Source organism: Pezoporus wallicus, unplaced genomic scaffold (assembly GCF_028554395.1).
Source record: "Pezoporus wallicus isolate ANWC-B61680 ecotype Strahan unplaced genomic scaffold, APGP_CSIRO_Pwel_v1 contig_5524, whole genome shotgun sequence".
In the NCBI taxonomy this organism is placed as follows: Eukaryota; Metazoa; Chordata; class Aves; order Psittaciformes; family Psittacidae; genus Pezoporus; species Pezoporus wallicus.
Genome location: NW_026636622.1, coordinates 2301176 through 2327665, shown reverse-complemented (window position 1 = coordinate 2327665; position 26490 = coordinate 2301176). Strand labels below are relative to the sequence as shown.

Sequence of the window (26490 nt, the reverse complement as noted above, 5' to 3'; positions counted from 1 at the left end):
TCATGCTAGAAAGCTATGTTCTTTCAATCTTCTTAGAAAAAGGTTGGATAAAACATTACATTTGGATGTTATTTTAAAGAGAAAATCGCTTTAGTGTCTCAACAAAGGTTTTTACTTTTGGTAGAAAGTATAAATTAAATTATTTTGTCAAAAAGTACGCATGTGAAACTTATTTGTGAATGCTTTTACAGGGCCATGAGGAATTGTGCTTTGACTGATTTATATTTCTCTTTTCTGCTGGACAATACCTCCTCTGAGCTGCTGGATCCAAAACCACCAACCCAATGTGCGCCACCTCATCTCCTCAAGACATAATGACTGCACAGGAAAGAGAAAATATTCTGCTAACTATTTAAGTGTGCAGTAGCCCAGAAAGGAAACCAGAATCTGTACACCCCTGATGCATTATTCTGATGATACGGCACTTAGGAGTTAAAATAGGAGTTCTGGGGTTAAAACAAACCAACCAACCAACCAAATAAAACAAAACAAAAAACAGCAGAAAATTTGGATATAATGTCTTTCTTTTTTTTTCTGTTGAGATTTTAAAATGGAGCATCCATTTCTTGTCTTCCCTCATCTTATCTTGAACCTGACACATTTTGTTTCTCATCCTCTTCCCTTACTAACTTAGCGCTTGAACAGCCCAATTGAACAGCTGCAATACAACCTTAAGATACTGAGGAAGTTTAATTCCATTTCTACCCTACAATCAAGCAAAAACCATATTATTTGTCCCATCATGCTCATAATCACCAGTTCCAGGCTGTTTTCTCCTGACTGACAGGATACCATAAAAGCTGAGTTGAAGATACAGAGGCTGCTTATCTTCTGGCTTCAGCTGAATCTCTAAAAAGACTTTTTAGATATATTTCAAAGGAAATTTCTTATTCTTCTGTTTATGGCCCTGCCTCTACCTTCTGGCATCTAGCCTCTTTCCTACAGATGACCTGTTCAGATATAACTAATGATGCTGAGTGATTCATTTCTGAAGGTGCCCAACAGCTTTTTCCCACAGGGCACAATACTAAGAAACTGCTTCCCACCCACTCCAAGCAGAGAAAGCACAGAAAAAAACCACACACAGAGAGCTGCCAAGCTACAGTCAGTTTAGCTACAATAGCTAACTCTCAGAGCTGAATTCCACTGATGGTGAATTTGCCATGCTGAGTGTTAATTTAAATCTTTTTGCACCCATACAAAACTGACCAGGCTTACTAAAGAGCCACAGAAACATGATAAATATGTGGGGGGTCCTGTGGACTCATGGGCAAGGGCTGCTTCTTTTCAAAGTGGATCTGTGTTTAAGAAAGCATTTCCCTGGGAAAGCAGGTCTTGCGCCTACCTTTCGCAAAGGCTTCAGTTTTGTCTCCATGATGAACTCATACTTGCACAGTTCACAGCATCGTGTATCTGAGCTCTTGATCCACTGCTGCAGGCAGGCTTGGTGCACAAAATGAAGACTTCCTGTGCAGTGACAGGGTGTAATCAAAGGGCTCTCATCATCTCCTTCACAGTGACATATCCTGAATCAGAAGAAAAGCTGATCATTAGGAGAAGAGGAAGCAGAAAGGATGTGGAAGAGGCATGTAATACCTGTGATCACACATGGCTGCCCATTGAGGATCCTGAGACATACCTATCAAAGGAATGTGTTCCATAAAGGAGCTAAAGTAAAGAATTCCACTGCTGTGCAAACACATACACAGGCACAAAATAACTGGGCACAGACACTGCTAACTAGAAAGCCACTTTCTAACAGATGAGGCAGACATGCGTAATCTGATAGAAATGCTGTATCCGAAAGAAAAAACAGGGTAAGAAATGATGCTTCATCTAGAGCAACAGCACTTAACTGAAAATAGATCTGTATCTCTTCAATATACAGATCAGATAGCACTTCCCAAGACATAATATGCACAGAGGGCTAAAGCTACTCATGGATTACAATCTGAAATGAAAGATAAAACAAAATTCCCCCCAAAATTGTGAAACAGCCAAATCCAGTATCATGAAGGGTTAATTTAGACAGCCTGGATTTTGCACAAGACAAGTGATTATTTCTAGTGCCAACTGCTAAAAGACAGATCCACACTGCAAAGCTACAGCACTGAATCTCCCCAGACTACACCTACTGTAAATGGATGAATGGGTTTTCCCTCTAATTCTTACTTTGCTAATAAGGCAGCATCAGCTCTACAAAATTCCCCATTTCCCTCACAGCCTAATCATGCAGACAGCGAGGACCCCCTTATATATAGTGTTACTACCAGATGCTGGCATTTGATTTCCAGCTTCAATTTATACACGACCCTTGGGTTGTATGAAACACCACTAAGCCCTTCTAACCATGTGGAAGAGGTCATGAATTGAAATGGGAATGGTAAGGAGCTCAAGGAATGAATACAAGTTACTAAGCATATGTGAAGTACATTCCGGCATGCTGCCATCCCTGTCTATTACTGAAATCTCTTACTGATGTGTAGCATCTTGCCTCTTGCAACCTTGCTGATAGCTGGCAAGTGGAAATGAAGGAGTGGGTGGATTACAGTAGTGTCGTGTTGATGACAAGCCAATATGGAATGAGATTTTGCTGGTAATGAAGGGGGGAATCAAATAATATTGGCAATACTAACTAAGCCAGCTTCAGAAACTGCTGTCAGCAAGGAGAAAGATCAGGATAGTAAAATGAGAGATAGAGGGATGGGATGTTTGCTCTTGTACATGGCGATGCCTGCTCCTCAGTCACATTTTGGAGCTGGAGCTGTGGCAGACCTGCAGACAAGTCACCATGAAGACAGTCCAGAGTTGCTTGCTCCCACCACCTGTGCATGATTAAATCCTCTGCAGCTGGAACAAGCATACCTATTCTTTTTGGATCTTGCACTGTGGATATCATGGCACTCAGACCCTCATTTTGACTAAGGCATCCAGAAAGCCCTTTACTATAGAAGAGCATGGTGGGATACAAACTATTGGAGACATAAAAAAATACCTTAGGCTCTATCAACCTGATCTCAGAAGCAATTTTCAACCTGTTTTCCTTCTGACTCTCCACCCTCCGACCAAACCAGCAATGTCTGTCAGGACAATACCTGGCTCAAGAAAAGCCAAGACATGTTCAGTTTGGCCTTTTATATGTGTAGCTGATTCTCTTATGATACTCCCAGTCTGGGCAATGATAAGAGAAAAATACCATCTCAGAAACCCAAACATGAAACAAATTGCAAGAGAATTTATTTGACTCCAGAGGAAATTATTTTGTTTAGTAGCCTTGTTAAGTGCATCAGAGGCATGCAGGACAGCAGATAGAAGGCTGCATGCTTCAAATTGCACATATTAAAGCCAGGTGACAGGGTGAAAGAAAAGACAGAAACAGCACAAGGGCAGGGAAAAGCAGAACAGTCACCACCACACATGGGAGGGCTCAAAGATAGGTGGTTCTCTGGTAAACCAACCTGCAGGTATCCCCCGATGTGGACACAGGGGACAGAGGGGGGAATTTTTCTGAGAGGGGGGAAGGGCAGTCAAGGTCACTGTCCTTCTCAACTGAACAGAGGGGCGCCCGCTGCTCTTTTGTTTTTAATTTTACTGAGGTGCTGTCCTCAAAGACGTCATCATCTCCCATATCATCAGAGCAGAAGTCTGTGCTTTCCACCAGCATGCTGGAGGATTTGTCAGCTTGGAAGTGACTGGAATAGTTCTCCAGTTCGTGGAACTTATGCAGGCTGCTGGTGCTGGAGGTGTGGGAGAAGGAAAAAAGGTAACGCAACAGTTTTTTGCTCCTTGAGGTGTCATGGTCCACTTTGTCCTCCAGCAAGGGGATATGTACAGCGCTGTGGTTCTCTGTTCCTCCCGATGCACTCGAGTAGTTGGAAAGGGAAGGGATATAGGAGTGCTTAGAATTGGTAAAAGAAAGAGGCCTGAGATTCAGTGGTTTCCTCTCATTAAGATGAAATTTGTTAATCCTTAAACACTGCTCTTGAGTCGGGGTCAATCTGCCTTCTGAGCATGTTCGGTCCACATAGTCAAAGCACTCACTCGTGCTCTGCGCCTTCTGGTCCACGTCATTGAGAGACTTGGAGAATTTCAGAGTGCAGATGGGCTTTACATTCTTAGCAGACCTGAGTGCCTGGCCCCGATCCTGCCCACAGGAGTTTCTCTTTGCTGCATGCAACTTGTCCTGACAGATTACTGTCACAGTGACCCCTTGTGTCAGAGGGCTCTGGCAGTGAGGATTTCTCAAGACAACAGCAGACTGCACTGGACTGTGATGACAACACTCAGAAAACACTGCACTGGAACTGCATGCAGAACAGTGGAATAAAAGCACAGAAAGTAAAAAACAATTACAAAAGAGAACACACATAATTAAAAGTGAAGAAATGAGAAATTATGGCTAGTGTGAGAATGGCAAATGTAACAGGGCCAAACAGTCAGTGGGATTTGACAAAGCAGTGTTAGACAGCGGCTGAGTCAAACAAATAGGATGCTTCACATAGGCCCCCATCACTTACTTCCCCATACACATGCTTTCCAGGTTTTGTTTTTTCTTAACTTGAAGCTCGCATGAGCCTCACTGTGGCCATGCAAACACCACACTTTACCTGCAGATGTCCTGGTTGGATGGTGTAACAGAAGTCTGAGAGAAGCTGTGAGGGGCAGAAATAGAGGTTGGACTTCCAGCCTGCAGTGAAAGTAAAATAAACAAACAAACAAAAGCAAGTCACGGGTCAGAAGAGTTTGGTATGCACAGGAATCACCTTCAGGCTCAAACAGCATATAGAGTCAGATATCACTCTGCATCAGATATTCAAGGAAGTGGCTTTATTTGCAATGGGAGGTCACACACCCTCATCCATAGGAAAGGTAGTAATCAGAACAGAAACGTTTTTCCGCAAGGTCAAATGCAGCCATCTCTGGAGCAGAACCTGCCAGCTGTCAAACACTGCACAGAACAATAGCTCAGGAAATGAGCAACACTAAGGTAATTAGAACAATTAGGTGGAGGTGTATGTATAGACTAGTCGGAATTTAACTACCACATAATAGCTAATCCTTCCACTTACAATGATGACAAGAGATTAGAAGCTTGGGGCTTTTTTCACAAGACAGAGCCCTCAGTAATTCAGTAACTTAAACACTACTTGGGGAGTTATTTTCCTTACTAGCACGCACACAGGAGCACCATCTGCCAAACCAGACCATTCCTTGAAGTACTTTGTATTCTGCAAGGCCTTTCATCCTACTCTTACTCTGACAGGGTCTTCCACCTACCTGGAGAAGAGGTGTGGCAGCAGTCACGTTCATAAGACCCAACAAGAGCACACTGAGATGTAGAATAACTGAATAATTCAGAATTCAGCTGAACTAACCCCCCCCCAAAAAAAAAGAAAGATAAGCTCTTGGCATATTTAACACTTTATAGACAAGTCTCTAAAATCAATATGGTAAAAACAATCATTGTCTCAGAGTTGGGGCATGATGGGCTATATTCTATGGGTCACAAACAGAAACTTCTTGACTCTTCCTAGAGGTTTTGGCAAGAAGGACACCTGAATTGATAATCACATAAAGAGAATTTTTAAACCTGGTTCTCCCATGTTCCACAGCTGCTGGACAGGCTGGGCTGCTCACCCTCTGCTGCAAAACACTACTTGCATTTCAAAATTCAAACAAAGGTTTACAGCTTGCTTGATCTACAGAGCGAAGTCTGAAACCCTGGAAGGAATAATGCAATCAGAACACGAGTGTCAACACCATGCTGGGCTGTACAAAAACTAGCAGAGCCAGCACAGACCTGGGCCAGGCAAGTGCGCAAAGCCAGACTAGGAAAGACTCATGTCATGAAAGGTGTGTTGCCAGAAGCATGCTGTGCCTAGCCCTGTACTTCAGCTGGAGATGCCAGAGCTAGCTCAGTCATCACTGCTTTGATGATCTCTGCAACACACACACACACTGTATCTCTCTCAGACCTCTTTAATCCTATAATCACTTTATTAAAAGACTCTATGGTACACTTAAACAAGGCTGCTGCAGGCTTTTACACTCTCACAGCAAAAGCAATAGCTTGTCACACATTATACTCTTCTTTGTGAGAGAAGACAGGCATACCAGGACACACACTACTTTGTAAATCAGATACAACCATCATCTTCCATTTTACAGGACTCATCTGTTAAGGTTTTGTTTCTGTAGCCAACAGCACTACCGAGACCAATGTATCTGGCCTCACACTGGGATGCTTCAGGTGCACTGAGCCTGATGAAACAGGTATCCATTTACAGGTGGGTCTGCAAGAGACAAGAGCAAGACTAAACACACGCCTCTTGATCCATAGTAAGCCACTGTAACTTATTTCCCATCCTGCCCAGCTAGGTACACGTATAGAATAACAAACAAGAGATTGAGCCAGAAAGCAAACTGAACTTTGTCATGACTGTAACAAAACAGATTAAAGACTTACACATCAGTTTTTTGCTTTATCCTGTAAATTATGGTTCTTTGCATTTTATACCACTTGCACAAGCTAACAATACAGAATGTTGATCATACAGTGAGGTGAATTCAGGTATTACTGGAAAATTTAATTTCTATTTGATGCTTAACCTCTTCTAAAAGCAAGAACATCTCTGACTTCAAACCTTGTCTTTTCAAAAGAGTTTGTGCAGTAATTATTTTCTTTTTTAAAGGCTGCCAAATTAGTGAAAGACCTGACACTAAAATCTGCTGCTATAATCATGCAAATGAAAATTAATAAGACTTAATTATTTAAAAAGACATATTTAGCAATCTTCTAAAAACAAAATATTGAACCAGTAAAAAAGCATGTTGCTTTCTGCCATGGAAAGAGAGCCAGATATCGTTGGAACCAGAGTCACAAATCAATTAATAAATCTGACTCAGGTTTTATGTTATAACCAAATCACAGAAGGTAACCTGCTTAGAATAAATATAATCCCTCCACACCTTCATTTTAACAATGAAGCTTCCAAAAAAATAGACAGCGGTATATACGATGCGACCGTGTAAAATAGCAGATGACTAGATTCAATGATCCAAAATTTCCCTTCTGAAACCATGTTACTGGTTTATTGATCCAAATGCTTAGCACCAAGATGATGTCAAAGTCTCACCACTTGGGAAATCAAAAGGCTGGGACAAAAAAAAAAAAAAGGCAGAAATTAATTTGCATTTCAAGCTTACTACTCTGTTTCTAGATGCCAGCACTGTTCAGAGCAGCTTGCAAAAGCCCCACATCTGAGGCACATTTCCTCTCATCTTCCTGCTTCAAAACAAAAGGTCCTTTGCTCCACCTTCATACCTAATGCAAATGCAACCAAAATACGAGCAGAAGTTAAAACACTTGGAAAGGCACCACAAAGTAGAACACCAAAATATTAGAGGAAGTTACACCCCACCCTCGTTTTAAGCTAATGTAAGCTGTGGCTACCAACAACAGCCATGGCTCAATGGTTCAATGGCTTTTGCCAAGTCTTTCAGCCCATCCTCTTTTCCTGCCATGTTTTTTGCTCATGAAACTATTTACAGAGCTGCCTTGCAAATCAGATTAGGATAGCAAGGTGAGGTAAAGCTAACCACTTCTTTTACCGAGCTGGTTTAATTTAGTCAGTCACTTCCCTAGCTTCAGCGGCAAGAGGACCATTAGTTGGTTAGCGCAATGAGCCTCTAATAGAGAGCCACAACTCACTGAGAAGAGCACAGCAAAAGGCAAGCTGCTGCCAAGAGCCCAAGAAGTTCACCAGTTCTGGAAGCAGAGTGCATGCAACTGATGCTGGCCAGTCCACACAGCTTTCCTGGGTTTAATGACTCAGGTACAGAAACTATCAGGCAGAGAAGTGCCAAAGTAAAGAAGAAACATTGGCAGCCTTGATCAGAACAGGGCAAAGAAGAGGCAATGTGATAGGAGAATGCAACAGAGAGGTGGATCCAGCTAGGCTGGAGCTCTGATGTTGGTCTCATGCAATAACTCAGCTCTGATGAGGCTGCAAAAATAAGCAATCAAAGCCTTCCTCACTCTGTAGCTTCTGGCATACACACCATCTTTAACACCCCAGCAGCACTTCTGGCTGAACTGGCTACTTACGATGGCATCAGCAGTTTTAAAGCACTCCTTTGCCATAGGAGGTTTCTGCCACGCACATTATGTGATGGGTATCCTAAGCCTTGACAGCCTGAATTCAACCCTTCTAACACCAGAATCACTTGCTGAATCTCTGTAGACTTCCATGCCCTTCACATGGAGGAATATCACCTCCAATGACAAGCCTTGTAGCTATGTGCTAGTCAGTTACCCTGTAAAACCTGACTGGTTGCCTAAAATAGCTCAGGACTAAAGGTCAATAGTTAGTTAATTGTGTATATTTACATTCCCACCTAATGCAATTCAGTGAGGTCACAGTACAGCCTTCTGCACTGGTGTTTAGATAACCAGTGATTCTGAAGATAGCAATCCCTGGAAGCTCTCTGGAGGATTGCCATCAAGAAGGTATATATACACACACACATATATATATATCTCCATCATTTATATATATATACAAATGTATGCGTGTGCATGCCTATATATACATGTACATACGCATATATATATATACATGTGTGCTGCCATAGGTGGCTGTTCTCATTCTGCCCCCACTCCATGAACAGTGTGATCTGTTAGTGAAAGAACCCAGCCTTTTCTGATTACCTCCATGTGATTACATGCTGCACACTAAATCAAAAAACCGACCCTGCCTCAGAAAATAAAGTCATCTTTGAAGTGAGCCATAGTGAACACATCAGTGACTTAGGTGTACTCCAAAATAACCTGCTTATTTGAGATGGCACTTCTTGGTATAGTTGCTGTTGTCTCACTCTTTGCTGCACTTCAGTACTAGCAATTACACCTTGTTTTAAAGAACAGGGCCTGTCACATTCTAAAAACCTTATTAAATTATTCATTAAAGCTAAGAACTTAGAAACAACTTTATTCCAGAAGAATACCTCCACTGATTGAAAGTCTGAAAGAAGCAAAGAAAGGTTTTCCCCCACACCTGCTAACTTCATCATTTCTAGGTGCCACACTGAATAGAACCAATACTCTGGCCCTACTATTTGTGCTACAAATGCACCCAGAAGTACCAGCTAAGGACCTGGAACGAACATGCTAAGCACTATACATATTTAATGATACAGCAAACCTTTCCTCTTGGCAGACAAAGGATTAGAGAAAAGCAGCACAGTTTAAAGTCTTTTACTCAAGAGGAACTGCAGCACAAAGAGCTTCAGAGAAACACAAATTTAGTGATACAGCAAGATACCAAACACTCCACAATCTAAATTTCAACCTGGTATTCTGATTAAAGGTTTATCTTTATTTTACACTGCGATGAACCCATTTCAAATGCTTTTCTGCTTGGCAAAATAAATATATAAAATAAGAGAGCAGTAAAAATCCTGAAAAGTAGCTAGCTGCATCTGATGCTTAAAGATGTCTCAAGCACCACTAGACCATTGCAGCAGTTTCTGTCTGCCTCTGTTCCCCATAACAACCACAGGATCACAGTGATGGGTCTTCTCCACTGAGCCAACTCAAATCACCACCAGTCCCCTGGGGATTAGAGACACAGCTAACCATAGTAGGTGTTAGCTAAGTGGAGACATCTCCCACCACTGCTCCAGAGCTGTCCTGTCCCAGGCCCAACCAGTTTTCAAGGCCTGCTACCTTTAATATTCCCCCCAACCTCTGTAATCTCCATGCACTGTGATGCTTTTTCAGCACCAAGATCACAGTGTTGCTATCTGCAATTGGCCACTGGGACTTCTGTTTGGATCAGATTTGTCTTTCCTGGTATTAACACATCACAACGTGGCAGCAGCACAGGGGAAAGGCAGAATCAGAGGGATGGTTATCACACCCTATGTTTTCGAAGAACTCTTTGCCAGAGAGCTATTTTCTCTCTCACACACAGATCCTATTTAAATGTCTGTAAGAAGGCAAAGCTGCTGCTAGACATGGACATGGCTGGCATTCATCTTGCATTCTACATCTCCAGAGGCAGCATAAGCCCGAGGCTCTGCTCCCCATTTAGCTTACACCACAGAAACCAAGACCAACCACACCATGCCTGCTGCTTTGGCAGGATATGGGTATAGACAGTGATTTGGGAAAGAAACAAAGTGATGAGTGCCTTGTGAGAAAAGGCACCAAGTGCCACTGCAAGGCTCTCCACAGCCAACCCAGCTACTCTTCAGATAGGGAAAAGGACATCTACAAACAGACCCAGGGAATCTGCCTCTCTTTGTGCCATACCTGCCCCATACATCTCCCCTCCCTCTGCCAGTGGCAAAATCCCTTTGCTCCAACCCTGTCTCACTCACAGTGGCAAAATTCAGTTCTGTCTGCTGCACTGAGAAGTCCTGAGCCTGGGCTGAAGTCAGGCAGGGAGGTGTTGATTAAACCCAAGGGACACATCCATCGTTTCTCCTGAGTCACTGCAGAATATATGCAATTGGCTGGCTCCAGCTATCCACCAGGATGCAACATATTTGTGTTCTTACGCTTTCAGCGGGTGTTGTATTCCACGTACACACTGGCTATGGCTCTGCTGAAGTGCACTGCAGCTAGAAAGTCTCCAAAGCTCACCTGTGGAACAGACCTGGCTGTTCCACTGCGTGCATGCCAAAGGAGGGCTCTGGCTGAACTAGCACACCCAGGCAGCAGTGCAATGAGACCAACCACCCGCGCCGAGTGTGCTAACCTGACCCATGGGACAGCCAAAACAGGCCATCTACAGGCAGACTGGATATTGTGAAGGGTAGACAGCCCTGCTGACAGGCTGGTTTTGAAAGCTTTTCTCAAATATGGCAGGATCAAATATCAGTAACTTCTCCATTAAATTCTTCCTACCAGAATTGTGCCAATTTGATTTCCAGTGCATATTAAAATCAAGTGTCTTCAGCTGGGATAAATTAGCATTATTAGAATGGAGAGTAGTTAAAAAATCTGGGGGGAAAATAATCACAAAAGAAAAAAAGATGACATGGGAGAGAGGCATCTAAAATTTTCACGACCGTCGACTCCACCATACAATTCTGGCAACAAGTCAATAGGAACCAGCAGTCAGCTGCTAGAAGAACTTTGTTCCATACTTTATATAAGGTATATGACTATAATTAGCATTATGTCTAGAAACCAGAAGCGAAGCTTAAGTCAGCTTCCCTTCATTCTCCCTAAGAAAATTTAAATGAGGATTCTGGCAGGAACTTTCTCTAGATATACCAGAGCCAAAGCTGATATAAAAAGAAGGCTATCTATCCTTTCAAAATCTCCCTGTGTGCAATTCAACCTGCCTGTAGCACAGGATTAATGTTGACTAAACCCAGTAGCAACTGCACAGGTTCTGCAGAAGAAAAAAAAAACAATAAAATAGCCCTCTGACTTTAAAGTCTTCCTCAAAATACCTTGAACTGACTGCAGGGACAAAAGAGGAAAGGAAACACCTAAAGGTTTGTCTTTCACAGGGTACCATCATACCTATATGAAGTAAGAATCCAGCCCCAGGAGAGGGGATTTATCACAGCACAAGGAGAAAATCACACTCCCTATGAACACAACTGCATCATGCCCCAACATGGCATTACTTGCTCTTGTGGGCACAAAAAAGAGCATACCTTAATCTTCACACTATACATTTTTTCCTGTCTTTTCCTTTCCCCAACAGCTCAGTAGAAGAAATTTTTATTTTTTTTTAAGCAACTTCTCTTTTCCTACCCCCAGGCGCATGCACCTGAACAGAACACCTCCAAGCAGCAGTTCCTTTCCGTTAACCTTGGTCATCTGATAGACTAAAGGACAGCTAAGCTCTGTGACTGAAAAACATGGACTGGTTTTCTACAGATGAACACTCACTGAATCCATCAAAGCTCCAGGCAACAGTGGACGTGTGTATTCATATGCTTTCCTAAATCTGTTCCAAGCTGATGAACAGCCTAAATGGATTTTAAATTTTATAGCAAGCTTAGGCTACCACTTTGCATTTGCACTGGCTGCCATTCAGCCTAAGAATAATTTAATACTTTACAGTGTGCTTCTGCTCTAAAGAAAAAAACGTACAGAAAAGACAAAGCATTTAAATTTTTGAAAGAATGCACTTTTAATTCCTTTGCTGTGATCCCAGTATTAGCATTTTCAAAGCTTACCCCTTAGAGGGCCATGAAAATAAGAGTACAAAATGCTTCCCCACTACTCTAAAATTAGCCCTCTGGAGCAATCAGATGATCAGAACAGCACACATATGACCTGAAGAGATTTCCACACATCACAGTTTCAGGCTATATCAGACACTTTAAAGCTAAACAATATCACTAATTTGAGGATAACTGTTTGCAGAGCCCCTTTGTTAGTGACCTTGTTTAATCTGCTTGCAAGCACAATTCCTTTATCTAAGAGCAGAGGGTATGAATTACCACCACTGTGAAAATCCCTTTTTCAGTTGCTTTTGGTGACTAGCTGTGTTTCAGGGTCAATTTCATCTACATTTAGATGATGAAACTTCTATAAGCTCAACTGTTTCTCTGTTTGGCTTGTATGATGAAGGCACCTACCAGTGAATGGTGGCTTCTTGGGAAAAATGCTGGCTTAAGGTAAATAGTTCATATGGGGAGCTGGGCTACATACCCCTGTGCCAATACGGGGTGTTCCAATCAGCACCATTGTGATTCAATGGGTAAGTTAGGAATCGGGCCATGTCCCCTTCCCATGAGTAGATCAAGTCAACCTGCCTTTAACATTATTTTTTTTTTCATTTCAAAACAAATATAGAAAAGATTCCCAAAATTCAAGCATTTCATGTGGAGCAAATTTAAAAGGAATGTTTGAAGTATACACACCAAAACAGCAAGGAAGGGCCTGGAGACATGCCACATCCCCCAGTGTGCAACAGACTGCACAAAACCTAATAGCACCATATGAAGATCCTCCTGCATCTTACTCGCTACTCCTTTTTCTGCTGCTTCTGGCCTCCATCCCATGCCAAGTATTCAGGTGACTGTTTCTTCTTGGCCTAGCCACATGTGCTAACATCTCTCCAGCCTCTCTTAGCATCTGTCTCTTGGAAAACTGCCTTTTTTGCCCCTTCCTCTCAAGGGACGCTTCCACCTGGCCCGAACACTTGTGGTCTCTGGAAAGACCCTGCTACCTCTACCAGCTGATCCCATTTTCAGTGGCACCATCTGTCTGCCTCCCTCCTTGACCACTTTTAGCCCTAAGGCATTGCTCTCTTTGGTCACACCAAGTAACACAGCATCCTCTCTTGGCTAGAGGATGAGTTCTGACTCAATCCTCTCCACCTGTATTGCACTGTGCAACTGAGAGCAGTGGAAAGATACACAGTAATAATCACAGCGGGTTCATAATGACATATCAGCACCAGAAAGGCTTTGAATCAAGTATCAGTGCCAAGTATTTGTAGCAGATTTGCAACAATGGTATGCTGTGAGCTAGATTTAGGTGGAAAAATAATAGCTGAATGTGTCATTTGCAGGAAGCGTGATCATTATTTCTGTACACACACCCCCCAACATATCTGGAAATGCAGCATATAACTGATGAAACTCAATTTCAGTTAAATAGCTATTCTTAGAATGGTGTACTATCAACAAGCTCTGGGGGTTTCAGAAGGGGCTACACAGGCAGCCAAGCATTTCCATACTATCTCCTTCACATGTATTCTATCTGCCTTATTGGCTAGGATATTATACTATTCTAAACGAAAATATAAGGCACTTTCTTATTAGACGTCAGAGCTGATGAAAATTTTTCCATGTATTTAAGCTTCTGTGCAGCATCCCACTACTGTAACTACTATAATTGGTTTCGTCCTACAAATTGCTTGCAACAGCTAACCCACCTGTAGACTGCAAAATGAAGTGTTGCAGCTTAGCACTGAGCTGCCTGGATGTGCAAAGCAGCATTTTGTATGAGATAAAACAAGGGGCTGATCAGAAGATACTTTTTCCCCAACTGCATAACAAAGCCATTGTGCTTCTGATGTGTCCATTGGCTAATCTGAAGTGTGCCTGTATACTGAATGGGTAGAGCATCAAGCATCACTTACAAGATACAGGCCTGTAAGAGCAAGAGCAAACATTTAAAAATACTTACACAGTCACACCTTGACAGCAATAGATTTCATGGTTCTAACAATAATTCAGTGTTGAAATGACAATAAAATAATAAGCACACATCCAATACATATTACAGGATGCACAGCTACACATATCTTAGAGAGAACAAGTCCAGAGGAGGGCCACGAGGATGATCTGGGGACTGGAGCACCTCCCGTATGAAGACAGGCTGACAAAGTTGGGGCTGTTCAGCCTGGAGAAGAGAAGGCTGCTTGGAGACCTCATAGCAGCCTTCCAGTATCTGAAGGGGGCCTATAAGGATGCTGGGGAGGGACTCTTCATTAGGGACTGTAGTGACAGGACAAGCGGTAACGGGTTAAAACTTAAACAGGGGAAGTTTAGATTGGACATAAGGAGGAAGTTCTTTACTGTGAGGGTGGCGAGGCACTGGAATGGGTTGCCCAGGGAAGTTGTGAATGCTCCATCCCTGGCAGTGTTCAAGGCCAGGTTGGACAGAGCCTTGGGTGACATGGTTTTGTGTGAGGTGTCCCTGCCCACGGCAGGGGGGTTGGAGCTTGATGATCTGAAGGTCCTTTCCAACCTTAACTATTCTATGATTCTATGATTATGTCAGATAACTGATGGTATAAAAGAACATACTTGAGTGATGGTTTTGGAACGATTTTCTCCCCAGGATAAGATCTCAGACATTTGTCATCTATCTTGGTCCTACCAAACTAAGGAGGCTGACAGTGTGAAAGAGAAAACCTACTGTAGCTTCCACTTCATTTGACCTGTAAAGAGTATCTACAAAACACCAGAGTTCTAATGTTTCAGAAGCAACTATCAATAACAGACAGGCATAAGAAGCATTTTTTTACTAGTCGCATTACTGCATATATTACCCCAGTTTTGAAATGAAAGAAAACCCCGTATCCCCAACTTTATCAAAGACTGAGTTCATATTGAGGAACATACCTTTGAAATGTTACTAGAGCGGCTCACAGAATGTCCCAAAGCCTTCTCATTCTGAAAGAGGAAGAATAGGATCGCTGTTAGCAACATTGATCAGCAGCAACAAATCAGAGTTATGAAGATATACTAAAGCTGGTATTAGAAACAAAATTCCACAGAGAAAGACTTACAGCTGTTGCTTTTAAGGATGTTGCTTCTACTGACATGAACCTGATTTATGCTAATCACTAAATTGCTGTGTTTGCTTAACAAGATATTACCTTGCAGAAAATCACACAGCCAAGACAAGTACAAAGTGAGAAATACTAGAACAATGATTTATTCTCTCTATGAATACTGCAAACCCTTTTCTCAGATGAAGCAGATATGCTTCATCTGTATCTAAAGGCAAACATCCAACCACTAAAACTGAAAGCACTTGCTTAAAGAAAAACAGAAGTATCACAGTGATGTCCGGAAACAATTGTGAATAACCACATACATGTCATTTCAGGAGACAAAGCAGAATTACTGAGGAACATCCTTTTTACCAGAGAACTCAGAATTAAACTGGAAGATGAAAATGCAGAAGATGCAATTCTCAAAACTGGTATCACTGATGACTGTATCTGTTACTCACTTTTCAGTGTGCACACCGTGACTAGTAAGGATGACAATCTTACCTCCTACCAAAATAAACTGTAAGTTTCACTGAGGTATTTCATTCTTTAAGGGTTCCTTGTTTCTGAACATCAGTTTACCGTATGTGTAAATGGACAAAATTGCTCCATTGGAAGAGCCTAGAAATTGCTCTGCAAAAACTTTTTTTCTTTCCTAAGCAAATATTATGAACAGGGGAAGTCACCACATTTGGTTACAGATCAGTACGTATGTTCTTTAAGTCTGGGAAGCCAGGATACAAATTGGTTTGAGATTTAAACCTTCCGAAAAAAGGGTAAATTTAGTACTTTCTCCTATGGGCTCTATGCTCAATAAGTGATTCTAGAAGTGCATCTTTTCATCTGGGATTTTAGGAGCCAAACTTTTTCACCTTTATTCCTGAATAAATTTAACTTAACAGAGACACTTTGACAGCACTAGCTTCCAGTTCTCATTGGCACTGACTGATTATATAGAGCTTGAGATCAGTAGTCCTGTATATTAACAAATGGGGACATAAAAAATCCCAAACCCCTTAATAGTCAATTGCTGTTACTCCTATGCTCAGCCTTGGGCATAGCACACTGATTTCAGACCTCCTGCCTATGGTTTGTTCCAATTCAAGTGACCTTCAATAATTGAAGCCCACATCAAGTCAGACCAGCTGGCTGGGTACCTAGCCACGCCCACACTTTCAGATCCATGCACTCTCATACACTTCTTCCTATAAGACATGCCCAGAGCAACTTCATAGCTTTGTGTTGAGAAAAGGCAAGGCAAAAAAAAACTTCAGCACGTGCTTACAAAAGCAGGCTGTCCTTGCCTTACATATATATATATATATAAATACTGCTTGTCTCTCAGCACAGTCCCAGGCACTGCCTCAGCTGACAGATATAAACTGTACTTCCTCCCTTAAAAACTCGAAGAAGCAAATATAGCGTTCTGAAAACCTCTGTATGTAGGAGTTTGAATACCCAGAAAACAGTAAATTAATATTTCAGAAGAACAGAGGAGAAGCAACCAGGGAACCCCCACCAATTTTGAATGATGGACAACCTAAAAGTCAGCACGGATCAGTTTAAGGTCTGGAATAGTTGTGGCCTGCAAGGCTGAATTTTACCTCTGAGATGGCTATAAGCTTTTGTTACATAGGTAACACTATTCCTGGAAGAGAAATAAACACGTAAACACATCCAAAAATATGGACATGAGGCTTACATGAAGTTAACATTAGATGGAACTACTGCCAGAACCAGTAGGGCTAAGAACCAACTCCAACCGTAAGAGAAGGACCTAGCTGATTTCATCAAAGGCAGTGTAACTATAGCAACAGGGGAAAAAAAAAAGTTCATTGAAGCTTCAGAAGTCAGAATGAAGAAAAAGGAGTCAGAGACATGTTCTCAAGCTATGATGATAAGAGATCAACACAAGCTGGCAAGCACAAAGACCTGTCATTGCCTATACATGTGGTGTGGGGGGAAGCAGGCTGTGCTTGGCCTCCTAGGGACATGTAGAAGGTAAACAAAGCAAGACGATGTGAGACAAGGGAAAATGATAGTGAAGAGTGATACCCGTGGCCAAGAAATCTGCCTGAAGCAACACATACAGCTCCACACAGGGGCCAAGTCTGAAATCCAGCCATAGGTGTCAAAGACTTCTAGGTGAAATTCCTAAAGACAAAAATAAAAACAGCAGAGGTTTCTTCACATTAACTCAACACTCCCCAAATACTGTTGTCTAGCTGAAGCAGCAGCCTGCAAGGGAGTATGACTGAACTTACACAGGCACCTGTGTTGAAAAGGATGCGCTAAAATTCAATAAGCACAAATAGGCTGGATGACAAGACCTGTATTTGTACAGCATGGTAAATGATGCAGAACAAACATACTCTTAGCTGTGCCACAGAAACTAGCCTTTCTGCCTCTGCTCGCAGAACTGATTTTATCTGATGGATGCCAGGAGCCTCTAAGAGAAAGATGCTCATATTACCTTTATTGATATACTGTTGGAAACATACCTATCAAAGGTTTCAGTCAGTAGACGACTATAAACAACTGCTTTTGTTACTGAAATAGTCATCATTTTTAAACAACAAAGTGGTCTTGAAATACATTCCCTTAAGGATTACAGAATGCACACAAACATGTAATTAGGTAACTGTGATATTCCTAAAGGACTCCTAGCCACCTAAGTGCTCTTTCACATCTCAGATTCTTTATCACACAAAGCTGGCACATCAGTAAGATGAACTGGAAATTCACTACAGCTTTAGCCCAGATTGGCCAAAATCTGTACTTTAAAGAGCTACCTACACCAAGCAGGAAAAGCATCAACTCAGCCATATTTTTATGGAGTAACAACTGACCCCACAGCCACTACCAGATCCAACAGAGACTGGCAAATAATGCAGAGTTTTCAGTCTGGTTGTCCTGTCAACTACCAAGCAGCCCCATAATCCAGATAAAATTGTTTCAGCCCTTGGACACCAACTGACCCTGTCTTAGCCTGCCCTTTAATCAAGGACATTGTTTGAAACAGCTGCCCTAAGTCTCAGAGTTTTGTACATGCATACTTTAAAAAGTGTTGGGCTGAAAAGAGATAAACAACTGAACTGTGCTGTACAACAGTAATTTCCAGTTCACTTTTGACTACACAAGCAGCACCCCTGCTGAAGAAAGAAAATACAGTCCTTTCTTTTCAGCGACTTGCAAAGGACCAAAAAAAAATATTTATTTATTTTTTTTAATCGTTAAACAACAACAGGAACATCTCTCAGTAATACAGTTCATGAAGCCCAGCTGGGCTGCTTAGCTCTCTTTTACAAATAAAATAATAAACATCTATTCTTCAGAAAAAAACACCATGGAAGCCATTAAATAGAGCCAGTGCTTGCTGGTGTTTCCCATGCTGATAAACTGAGGATGCTGTTATATTTTCCAGTCATTAAGATACAAAAGTGCTGTAAGCCATGGAAGGACTCCTGGGATAGGTAGATTTTAATGGCAGGCACAGTTACTAAGTGAAGAACAAATAAACATTATTTTAAAGGCAAACAAACAAAAGCTCAATTTTCATACTTCATTTATCACCACTACATTCATCCTGGGATCTTTTATCAATTATTCACAAATTAACACTGACATAGAAATGGTTTCTGTTACAGTACTATCACTACCCAACAAATAAATGTCTTCAGAGGTGTTTTCTAGTATGTTCCATTGCACAGTAGGACATATTCTAGTCTGGCAATTACAGCTCCAAACAATCTCTCCTTCCCTCTTGCAAAAGCATTAGTCTTTGCACTTGAACGAAAGGTCAAGACAAACGCAACATCCGCCAGCATGGACCATACAATTACCACCGGTTAAAGCAAGTGTCACTCTACTTTAGCCAATCAGTCTTTTTGTACGCGATAATTGGAATTCTGCTTTTTAAAATCATCCTACTCAACTAAAACCACTTGGCAGACACTTTAAAGAAAAAAATCTAGATAGGAAAAATTTACAAGTGCAACTTGTAACTTCTCCTGAGCCACTCACTGCCAGCTGCTGCTCTGACTTTCTCTGATATCAGAGCCTGGCTCTAGGGAAACGCAGAGGAGGGCATAAGCAGGGAAACGACTGAAAACCAGAAAAACTGTTACCGCTTCCTACGGTGACATGTTCCTCTAAACTTTGGATGCACTTGCTTGCAACCCTCCCAACTTCGCTTTCCTTTTCTATCTCTCCCTTGAATTGCTCCCTTCTGTGAGTGACAGAGCTGCCTCCTTCCTTCAGTAGTTGCTTCAGCTCACATCTGCTTTCCTGCAGGGCTCTTCATCTTGCCTTCTCCACCTTGCTGGCTCATTTTCCCTTCTGCCACCATTTCTTGGTTACTCTTGCATGACAACTCTGACTTCTCAGTTCAGAGATCTAGAAACTGACACCTCCCTCCCATTCTCCCTTTTACCTCAGTCTTTCATATTCAGAACTTACATTTATTTTACTCTTGCTTCCCTACCAAGATACCCATTTTCACTAAACACAACAGATGTGTAACTTACACAGCCAAACCCAGAAGACTTGTGAACCCCAACCACCAGTTCCTATCATGTGAGCCTGCAGGAGGGTCCCCACTCACTGATAACAATTCAGGCAGCCATAGCTGCTCTTGTGCACTTACAAATACCAATGTACCATGATGACCCTTCTTCAAACTCAGATGCAGAACTAATGCACCTCAGCAAGTGGGCATCCTAAAGAAATGCAACTTGGATGTCCTTGCCAGGATGGAAAAGGGAAAGTTTCCAGATAAAATAGTTTTGTGTTTCCAACACTTTGGTTTTCAGTCAATAAGGCAGGGACATACAAGACAACAAAGGAAGCAGTCTCACAGCTTGTGTAGCCTTCTTCTGGCTACACCCTTGACTACCACCTGTGTTCAGTCCTAAAGTACGGCTAATACTAAATCGATCTTTAATCTCTGCTCATAGACCTGGAGATGTTGTTACTGCAAGGCCCCAGCTGCAGATTCCTACAAGGTAAGTATTAATGCCTCAGCCCAACAGAGATACAGTTAAACAAATCAGGGCAGACTGGCTAGGGCACTGCCTACTTGTGGTTTTCTATGTGGAATCTGAAAGCCATTTTAATCTCATTTTGTGCATTACAATTGCATTTTACAATGATATATTAAGCACAATATCGTTATCCAGTAAAATCACTTTCTGTTATCAACAAATGGCACAGGCAACATTTCAACAAAGTCTTCTGGGTTAATAGTTACTTTCCTTAATAAAAAACTTTGCAGAAGAGAATGGATTAGTAATAATTGCTCCCATTCATACAGCAATTCTCATTCTTAGATCTTATGAGAATTACAGAATGGGAGACAAAACACTGTCACTTGAAATGGTGAGGTGCTGAAGGACCATTGAAAAGCAAAGCAGCAAGTCAGGAGTGAAACTCAGTTGTCCCATCAAGTCCCATGACCAGATCATGAATGCACAGTTGTTCTACAAACACGCAGCCGTACACACCCAGGTATTATTTCAGGTTTCATAACTGTATCAGATTTCCTAGCAACCTCTTTTCAGAATTTCTGCTAATCTTGTCCTGCAACCCTATACCTGAACAGTAGGGAAAAAAAAGAACATGTGCTTTTAGTCTGGGGAGAGGGGTGATTGTTGTTGACAATATTGTCACATGCACTTAAATTGTCTGAAATGAGTAGAATGAGAGGAAAGAAATGGGAGAAGGCTTTGTGGATTATTTTCTTCATCTGTCATAACCAATGGATTGTTAAATTACAAAAGCTTTGTCAGCACTAGATCTTGTGACTGACAGAACCCGACATGTAATTACTTCAGTAGGAAATGGTATTTTGTATCATATCAACTGAACATGGCCTTTATTTCTTTGGCAGCAGGTTATCATGGAAGAGCAATAAATTTACTAACAGCTTAAAAAGCCAGTGCATGGCAAACTTTTTAAACCTTGCTCATTTCAAATTTTGTCCATAAAATACGATTAAATTTCATCAAAGTTTCATCAATGATTTTTGCATGCAGCTAGAAGAAGAATGGCATCTAATCAAAGAACCATAATGACATCTATACCTATTTATCCCTGGACACTGGAAAACAATGTGGTGGGGGTGGTGGTGTTGATGGAAATCACACCACCTACTTCCTTCTTTGCCTTCCTGAAGCTCCAGTATAAATACTGAAAAAGGAATTCAAACAATCTGCCCCATCCATCTAGCTGAGTATTATCTGTTCTTGGATGATCCCACTTGATTTTCTCAGACGAGAAATTCACAAATGAGTGCAGAAACTCAGTAAAAGATTTCAGATCTTCCATCACAGTGGAAAATCTATAGCAAGTTCACTGCTGATTACTCAGCTCACTAACTTGCTCATTCATGTTCACATCAAGCCACCTCACATAGGGGGAGACAAACTCAGGAAAACAACCCGAAGGCAAAAAACAAGGCTGGAAGTAAAACACTGGAGAATTAACAAGCTTTGTTCCAGGTGCTGAACTTACAGCTGTGCCTGGAAACATCAGCAACAGAAATAAAATCACGAGATCATGTATCTTTAACTGGAAAGAAAAACCAACAAAAGCAAGACTACAGACGGAATGGCTTTAATGACAGACTTAAAGGAATTCAAAGCAAAGGCTCCTTCAAGGGTTAGGGAAGGGAAGTCAAGGAGTCTAACAGATCACAGACAAGAACTGTAAATGAGAGGAAATTCAAAGAACAAGGCAAACACAGCAGAATGTTGTAGTTAAATAAGACTCTTGCCTTGCCGTGTCTGCGCCACAATGTGGTCAGAAGCACAAAGCGCTTCATGTCCCCGCCTGCCTTGTTAACAGCTCTCAGAGCTCACATGGATGTGTCTGATACTGTGTAAACCTGACAGGCATGCAGATATGGTCTAACTGTGCGTAAGTCCTTACTCATTGTGTACTGATGTGTGCTCAGCCTTGTCAGGTCTGGTCTTAATGAGCACATGGGATACAATGTTTGGAGCCATTCTTGAGTCCAGCCATACAGTGGATAAGGTAAGGAAAGTATTCTCTTCAAAAATACCCTTTTCTCCATGGCTTTGTTCTCCAGACTTTTTCAACATACCATTTTTCTGGTTTTTGCATAGCTTTGCTTTACATGCAAAAGCTCCACAAAGTGCATCTGATTATGGATAACCTGCATCTCTAGCTGTCATTTCAAAATGGAGATCTTCCCTCTTTGTCTGAGCTAGAAGATGACATGAAAGCCTTCCTCTTCCTGAGCTAAGGCTGCCCCACTTTGAAGAGCAAATTTTAATTTCTGCATAAGACCATCAGTCTGATACATTTCACTAAAATGACATTCATTTGCACACTTACTACCATTCACATGCTACATGCCCCATTTTTAACAAAGAAAGTAGACTGCAAAGTTTGGCATCCAACATGTTTTAAGGATGTTATTATCTTGCTGTTGCCAGCCAACCTGCCTGAAATGGATGCCTGCCTTTATATGATGTAACACATAAAAATGAATCCTTCCCTCAGGGATCAAATTACATAAACTACAAAAGACATATCTAAAAATATACACCTTTCTTGATAATGGAAGCAGGATGCATTAGTCTTACCTGTGTGACAGCAAAAAGCCTGTTTCAAACAATTTCATGTATTTACAGAAGAGACAGAAAGATACAAACAGAGGAAGCCAGCAATTATAAACAGATTAAGATGAATAACATTCTATCTTTTGTGAAGTAACTGCACTTAATGCAACTGCTGGAATTCTCATGGTACACTACACATGTCAATATGCCAAAGCAATTGACTATTTTAAACATTCACAGATTAAAAAACCCTCTAGGCAACTGGCAATTTGGAATTTCTCAAGCTGCCAACAGACACAAGAAGCCTGCAGCTCAGATGAACTCTCCAGAGAGCTGGCCTTTCTCAATGTCTACACGACTTCGCAGGTTCAGTTGCTTACTGTGGGATGAGGCTAGCACATGCTTCTTGGGCAGGGTGGCAGGGGCCTATGTGGTTTGCGCATCATGCACAACTTGGATGTGATGCACCTGCCTAGCTCACTGCCTCTGCTCAGCTAAGAAGGTCCATAAAGCTTCTCTGGTTTCCAACTCATACCAACAACATATACTGTTAAAACAGTGACTCAGAGAATCATCTCCTAGCCAAGAATACAAAGGCTTCCTGAATCTGAAAACAGATTCAAAACAGTAATAGAAAACTGGTTACTTCCAAACCCAAACTTGATAGCTTGAGCTGCTTCTATTTTGCTCAGGGATTTTATCTCATTTTTATCTAACTTCTTTTCCTCCCTTTCCATCTTAACATATTATGACTGCTTGTTAACTTATTTCTGACTGCACAGACCATAAAGGCAAACAATATTCCCTATAGCAATTAGAGAAGTCACTTCCCAAATGATTCTGAGAAAGCATTCAGGACATTTCTGGTAACATTTAAAATGATGTTGCCAAAAGCACATGAGAGAACAAAATGCTCTCAAAAGAGCACTTGTTGTTATCCGACCTGTTTAGTAATAACTACTCAGTACAGACCAGCTTGGTTTTGCCTGAAATTTCATTTTCCCATTTTTATCACTTTGCAAAATATTCTGACCAGCAGCATTTCAAACTCCCTTAGTGTTAAATGATCACACAAACTTAGGTAAATTATGAACTGGGCCCTACAGACCCCATTGAAGTTACTTAGCCAAACACTGGTTAGAATAAGATCCTTGTAAAATTCTAACCTGTGATGTTCTGGACAGCTTTAAGCACATTACATTTCTTAGGACCATTGTTTGTAAGCTCAGAGAACACACAAAGAATAATATTTTTTTTTAAATATTTAACCATCCTTACAGAAATAAACCAACACTACTTAAGGAAACACTTCTTTAGGAAGAAAGATGAATCATAGCTAAGAGAAAAGGTACTCTTCATTTAAAGGGTAGTTTATTTAAAACTGCAGAACAAGAATCTTTCAAAGCATAAATCTACTACTAAAAATATATTAATTTTTATTATTTTATTTATTACTAAAAATGTATTAAGTAACTGTTCAGTTTCTGGCTAATTATCCAGGAAATTCATGTGTCAATCGACTACTTACCCCAAGTCACTTAAAGAACATGCATGTGTGAATGCACACACTTATATACATAAAGTTTGTTAATAAAAAAACCTACGCACAGCCAACTACCCTCTCTTTCTCAAAAACATAACTCTTGATACCAGAAACAAAGGAAACAAACTCTCTAGGTGTAGCTGGTTACTCTAAGCAGTAAGCCAAGAACATTTTGTCAGGGAAGCACAGCTGGTCTCACATGAGCCCTCACCTGAGGCTTTAGGATGCAGCCAACTAGCGCATGTCCACAAAAATCTACATGGGGCGATGCAGAAGAAGAATACTGGGGACAATATCATTCATGAGCACTCACTGTGCTGTCAGCATTCTGCACTGTTGGTGCTGTGAACATTTCAAGTCGTTATACTAGTAGAGTACCAGCGTATGGCAAGAACCTGGTAAGGCTGTGCTTTGAAACACCTGGCTACATCCCCAGCCTGCTATGCTGTCACTAACCGCCCCCTTCACAGCACAGCCCTGCCAAGTCATTTTTGCAATCATGTATTTCTGGGCTTTCTGCAAAATTCAGATCTGAATAAGACAATGCTTTCCCAGGACTGTCTTTCAGACCATCCCCTTTGCTCACGCTCCTGTGTGAGCAATAGTAACTCAAAATGGCCATTTCTTACTGACAACACAATTCCATGATTTGTACAGTGCTAAAAGCTGCAGAAGCCTCTTCTCTTAAACAAAAAGGATTTAACACACAATAAACGTATTTGGTTTTTAGTCTAAGAATCCGTAGTCATTAAATTCATTTCCATATTTGGGGTGTTGCACTTGAAATATCAACATACTCAGTAACAGAACTAAGGGTGCAGGCTCCCAAGAGTCACAGATAAACAGGTTACAGAAACCAGCAAACAAGGGGTGTGCTGAGAAATTCTGCATTCTTCAATCTCAAGCAGATAACCTGGCACTCACTCTGAGGATGTTTAGGACCTGTTACTCATAGGTGAAAATCCTGCTGATTCTGGCTACCTTTCAGTCATGAAGCAGGAGCAGGGAAAGTACAGCACCACACATCACAGACATGCAAGGGAAGAAAAATGAAAATGAAGGGAAAGTAAAGGATAGAAGCAGAATTTTAATGTGTTCCATTAGTCTTTCCTGTATATCACTCATTAAGTGGGTGCCTGATACAGGAGGAGGGTAAGAATTCCGCATCTATCTTCAAGTCTGTTAACACCACCTAAATCCATGTCTAACACCTGATGCTATCTAGTTTACCAATATTGATTGCTGGTCTATGTTTACACCATGTTCCCACCTTCTTTGCTATGTCTGTCACAACAGCATATGCCCACAAATGAAAATCGATTAAAGAAATCTTTCTGGTGGAAGGCAAGTGCTCAGAAGATTGAGATTCTCTACATTCCTCATTTCCTACTCTCAGAGTGGATAACACAACACAGGAGGCTGACAGGATGAAAACAAAATCCTACAGGAGATTTATGTTTGTTTAGGAAGGTCATTTCAACTATTTTATTTACAGAAGTGATTGAAGAAAATGAGATGGCATGGCCATAAAGAGTAAGAGGAAAGTCTTCTACAGTGGCACTGAAAGCGAAATGGTCCCTATTCTGTAGGGAATATATTTTCTAGTTCCATATTCAGCAACACTATTTCTTGAATAGGAGACTGTATCAGATCTTTTCTCTCTTCACAGTGCAGCAGCATTCAACAAAGCAAACAAGGAGAAGGAATGGGTGGAAAACTGAAACCATATCAAAACCAGTGGCAGGTCAACAGCTTTTGCATACGGTCACTAGAGGTTAAATCCCAGCTTTATGTAAGACAAGGGGAATTCCACCACTAACGTCAATCGGCCCAGGAGTTTAGCCTCTGTTAGTAAGAGATGCTGCAGAAATGCAAAGAATTTAGCAACAGACGAATGGGGTGATCAACAGTAAGACAAGTCTTTATATGAAAACAGCTGAAGCAATAGATTATTAAAAGTGAAAGTAAACAAATAAAGTTAAGGAAAGTAACAAGACTTTACAGTTGTGCTTCACACATTCAGAACACCAGGAAGCAGATTCAAACCAGCTACTGCAGGCTAAGACACACAGACTTGGATGAATTATTTCCTGGAGGAAGC

The 26490-nt window shown here is 41.3% G+C and overlaps 1 protein-coding gene across 9 annotated transcripts in view; it reads right to left on the bottom strand.

Annotated features, from left to right (window-relative positions):
- The window catches only part of MARCHF8 (membrane associated ring-CH-type finger 8), a 96799-nt gene that overhangs the window by 4895 nt on the left and 65414 nt on the right, over positions 1-26490 (bottom strand). For 5 of the 9 annotated variants that reach the window (XM_057401084.1, XM_057401086.1, XM_057401085.1 and 2 more), the window contains 4 exons: positions 15109-15159; positions 4608-4687; positions 3459-4304; positions 1346-1526 (listed from right to left, as the gene is read on the bottom strand). In XM_057401084.1, the coding sequence (XP_057257067.1) occupies positions 1346-1526; positions 3459-4304; positions 4608-4687; positions 15109-15159 (1158 nt within the window). Of the gene's footprint in view, positions 1-1345; positions 1527-3458; positions 4305-4607; positions 4688-6939; positions 7156-15108; positions 15160-26490 lie in introns of all 9 variants that reach the window. The other 4 variants (XM_057401090.1, XM_057401092.1, XM_057401088.1 and 1 more) reach the window with 3 other exon arrangements.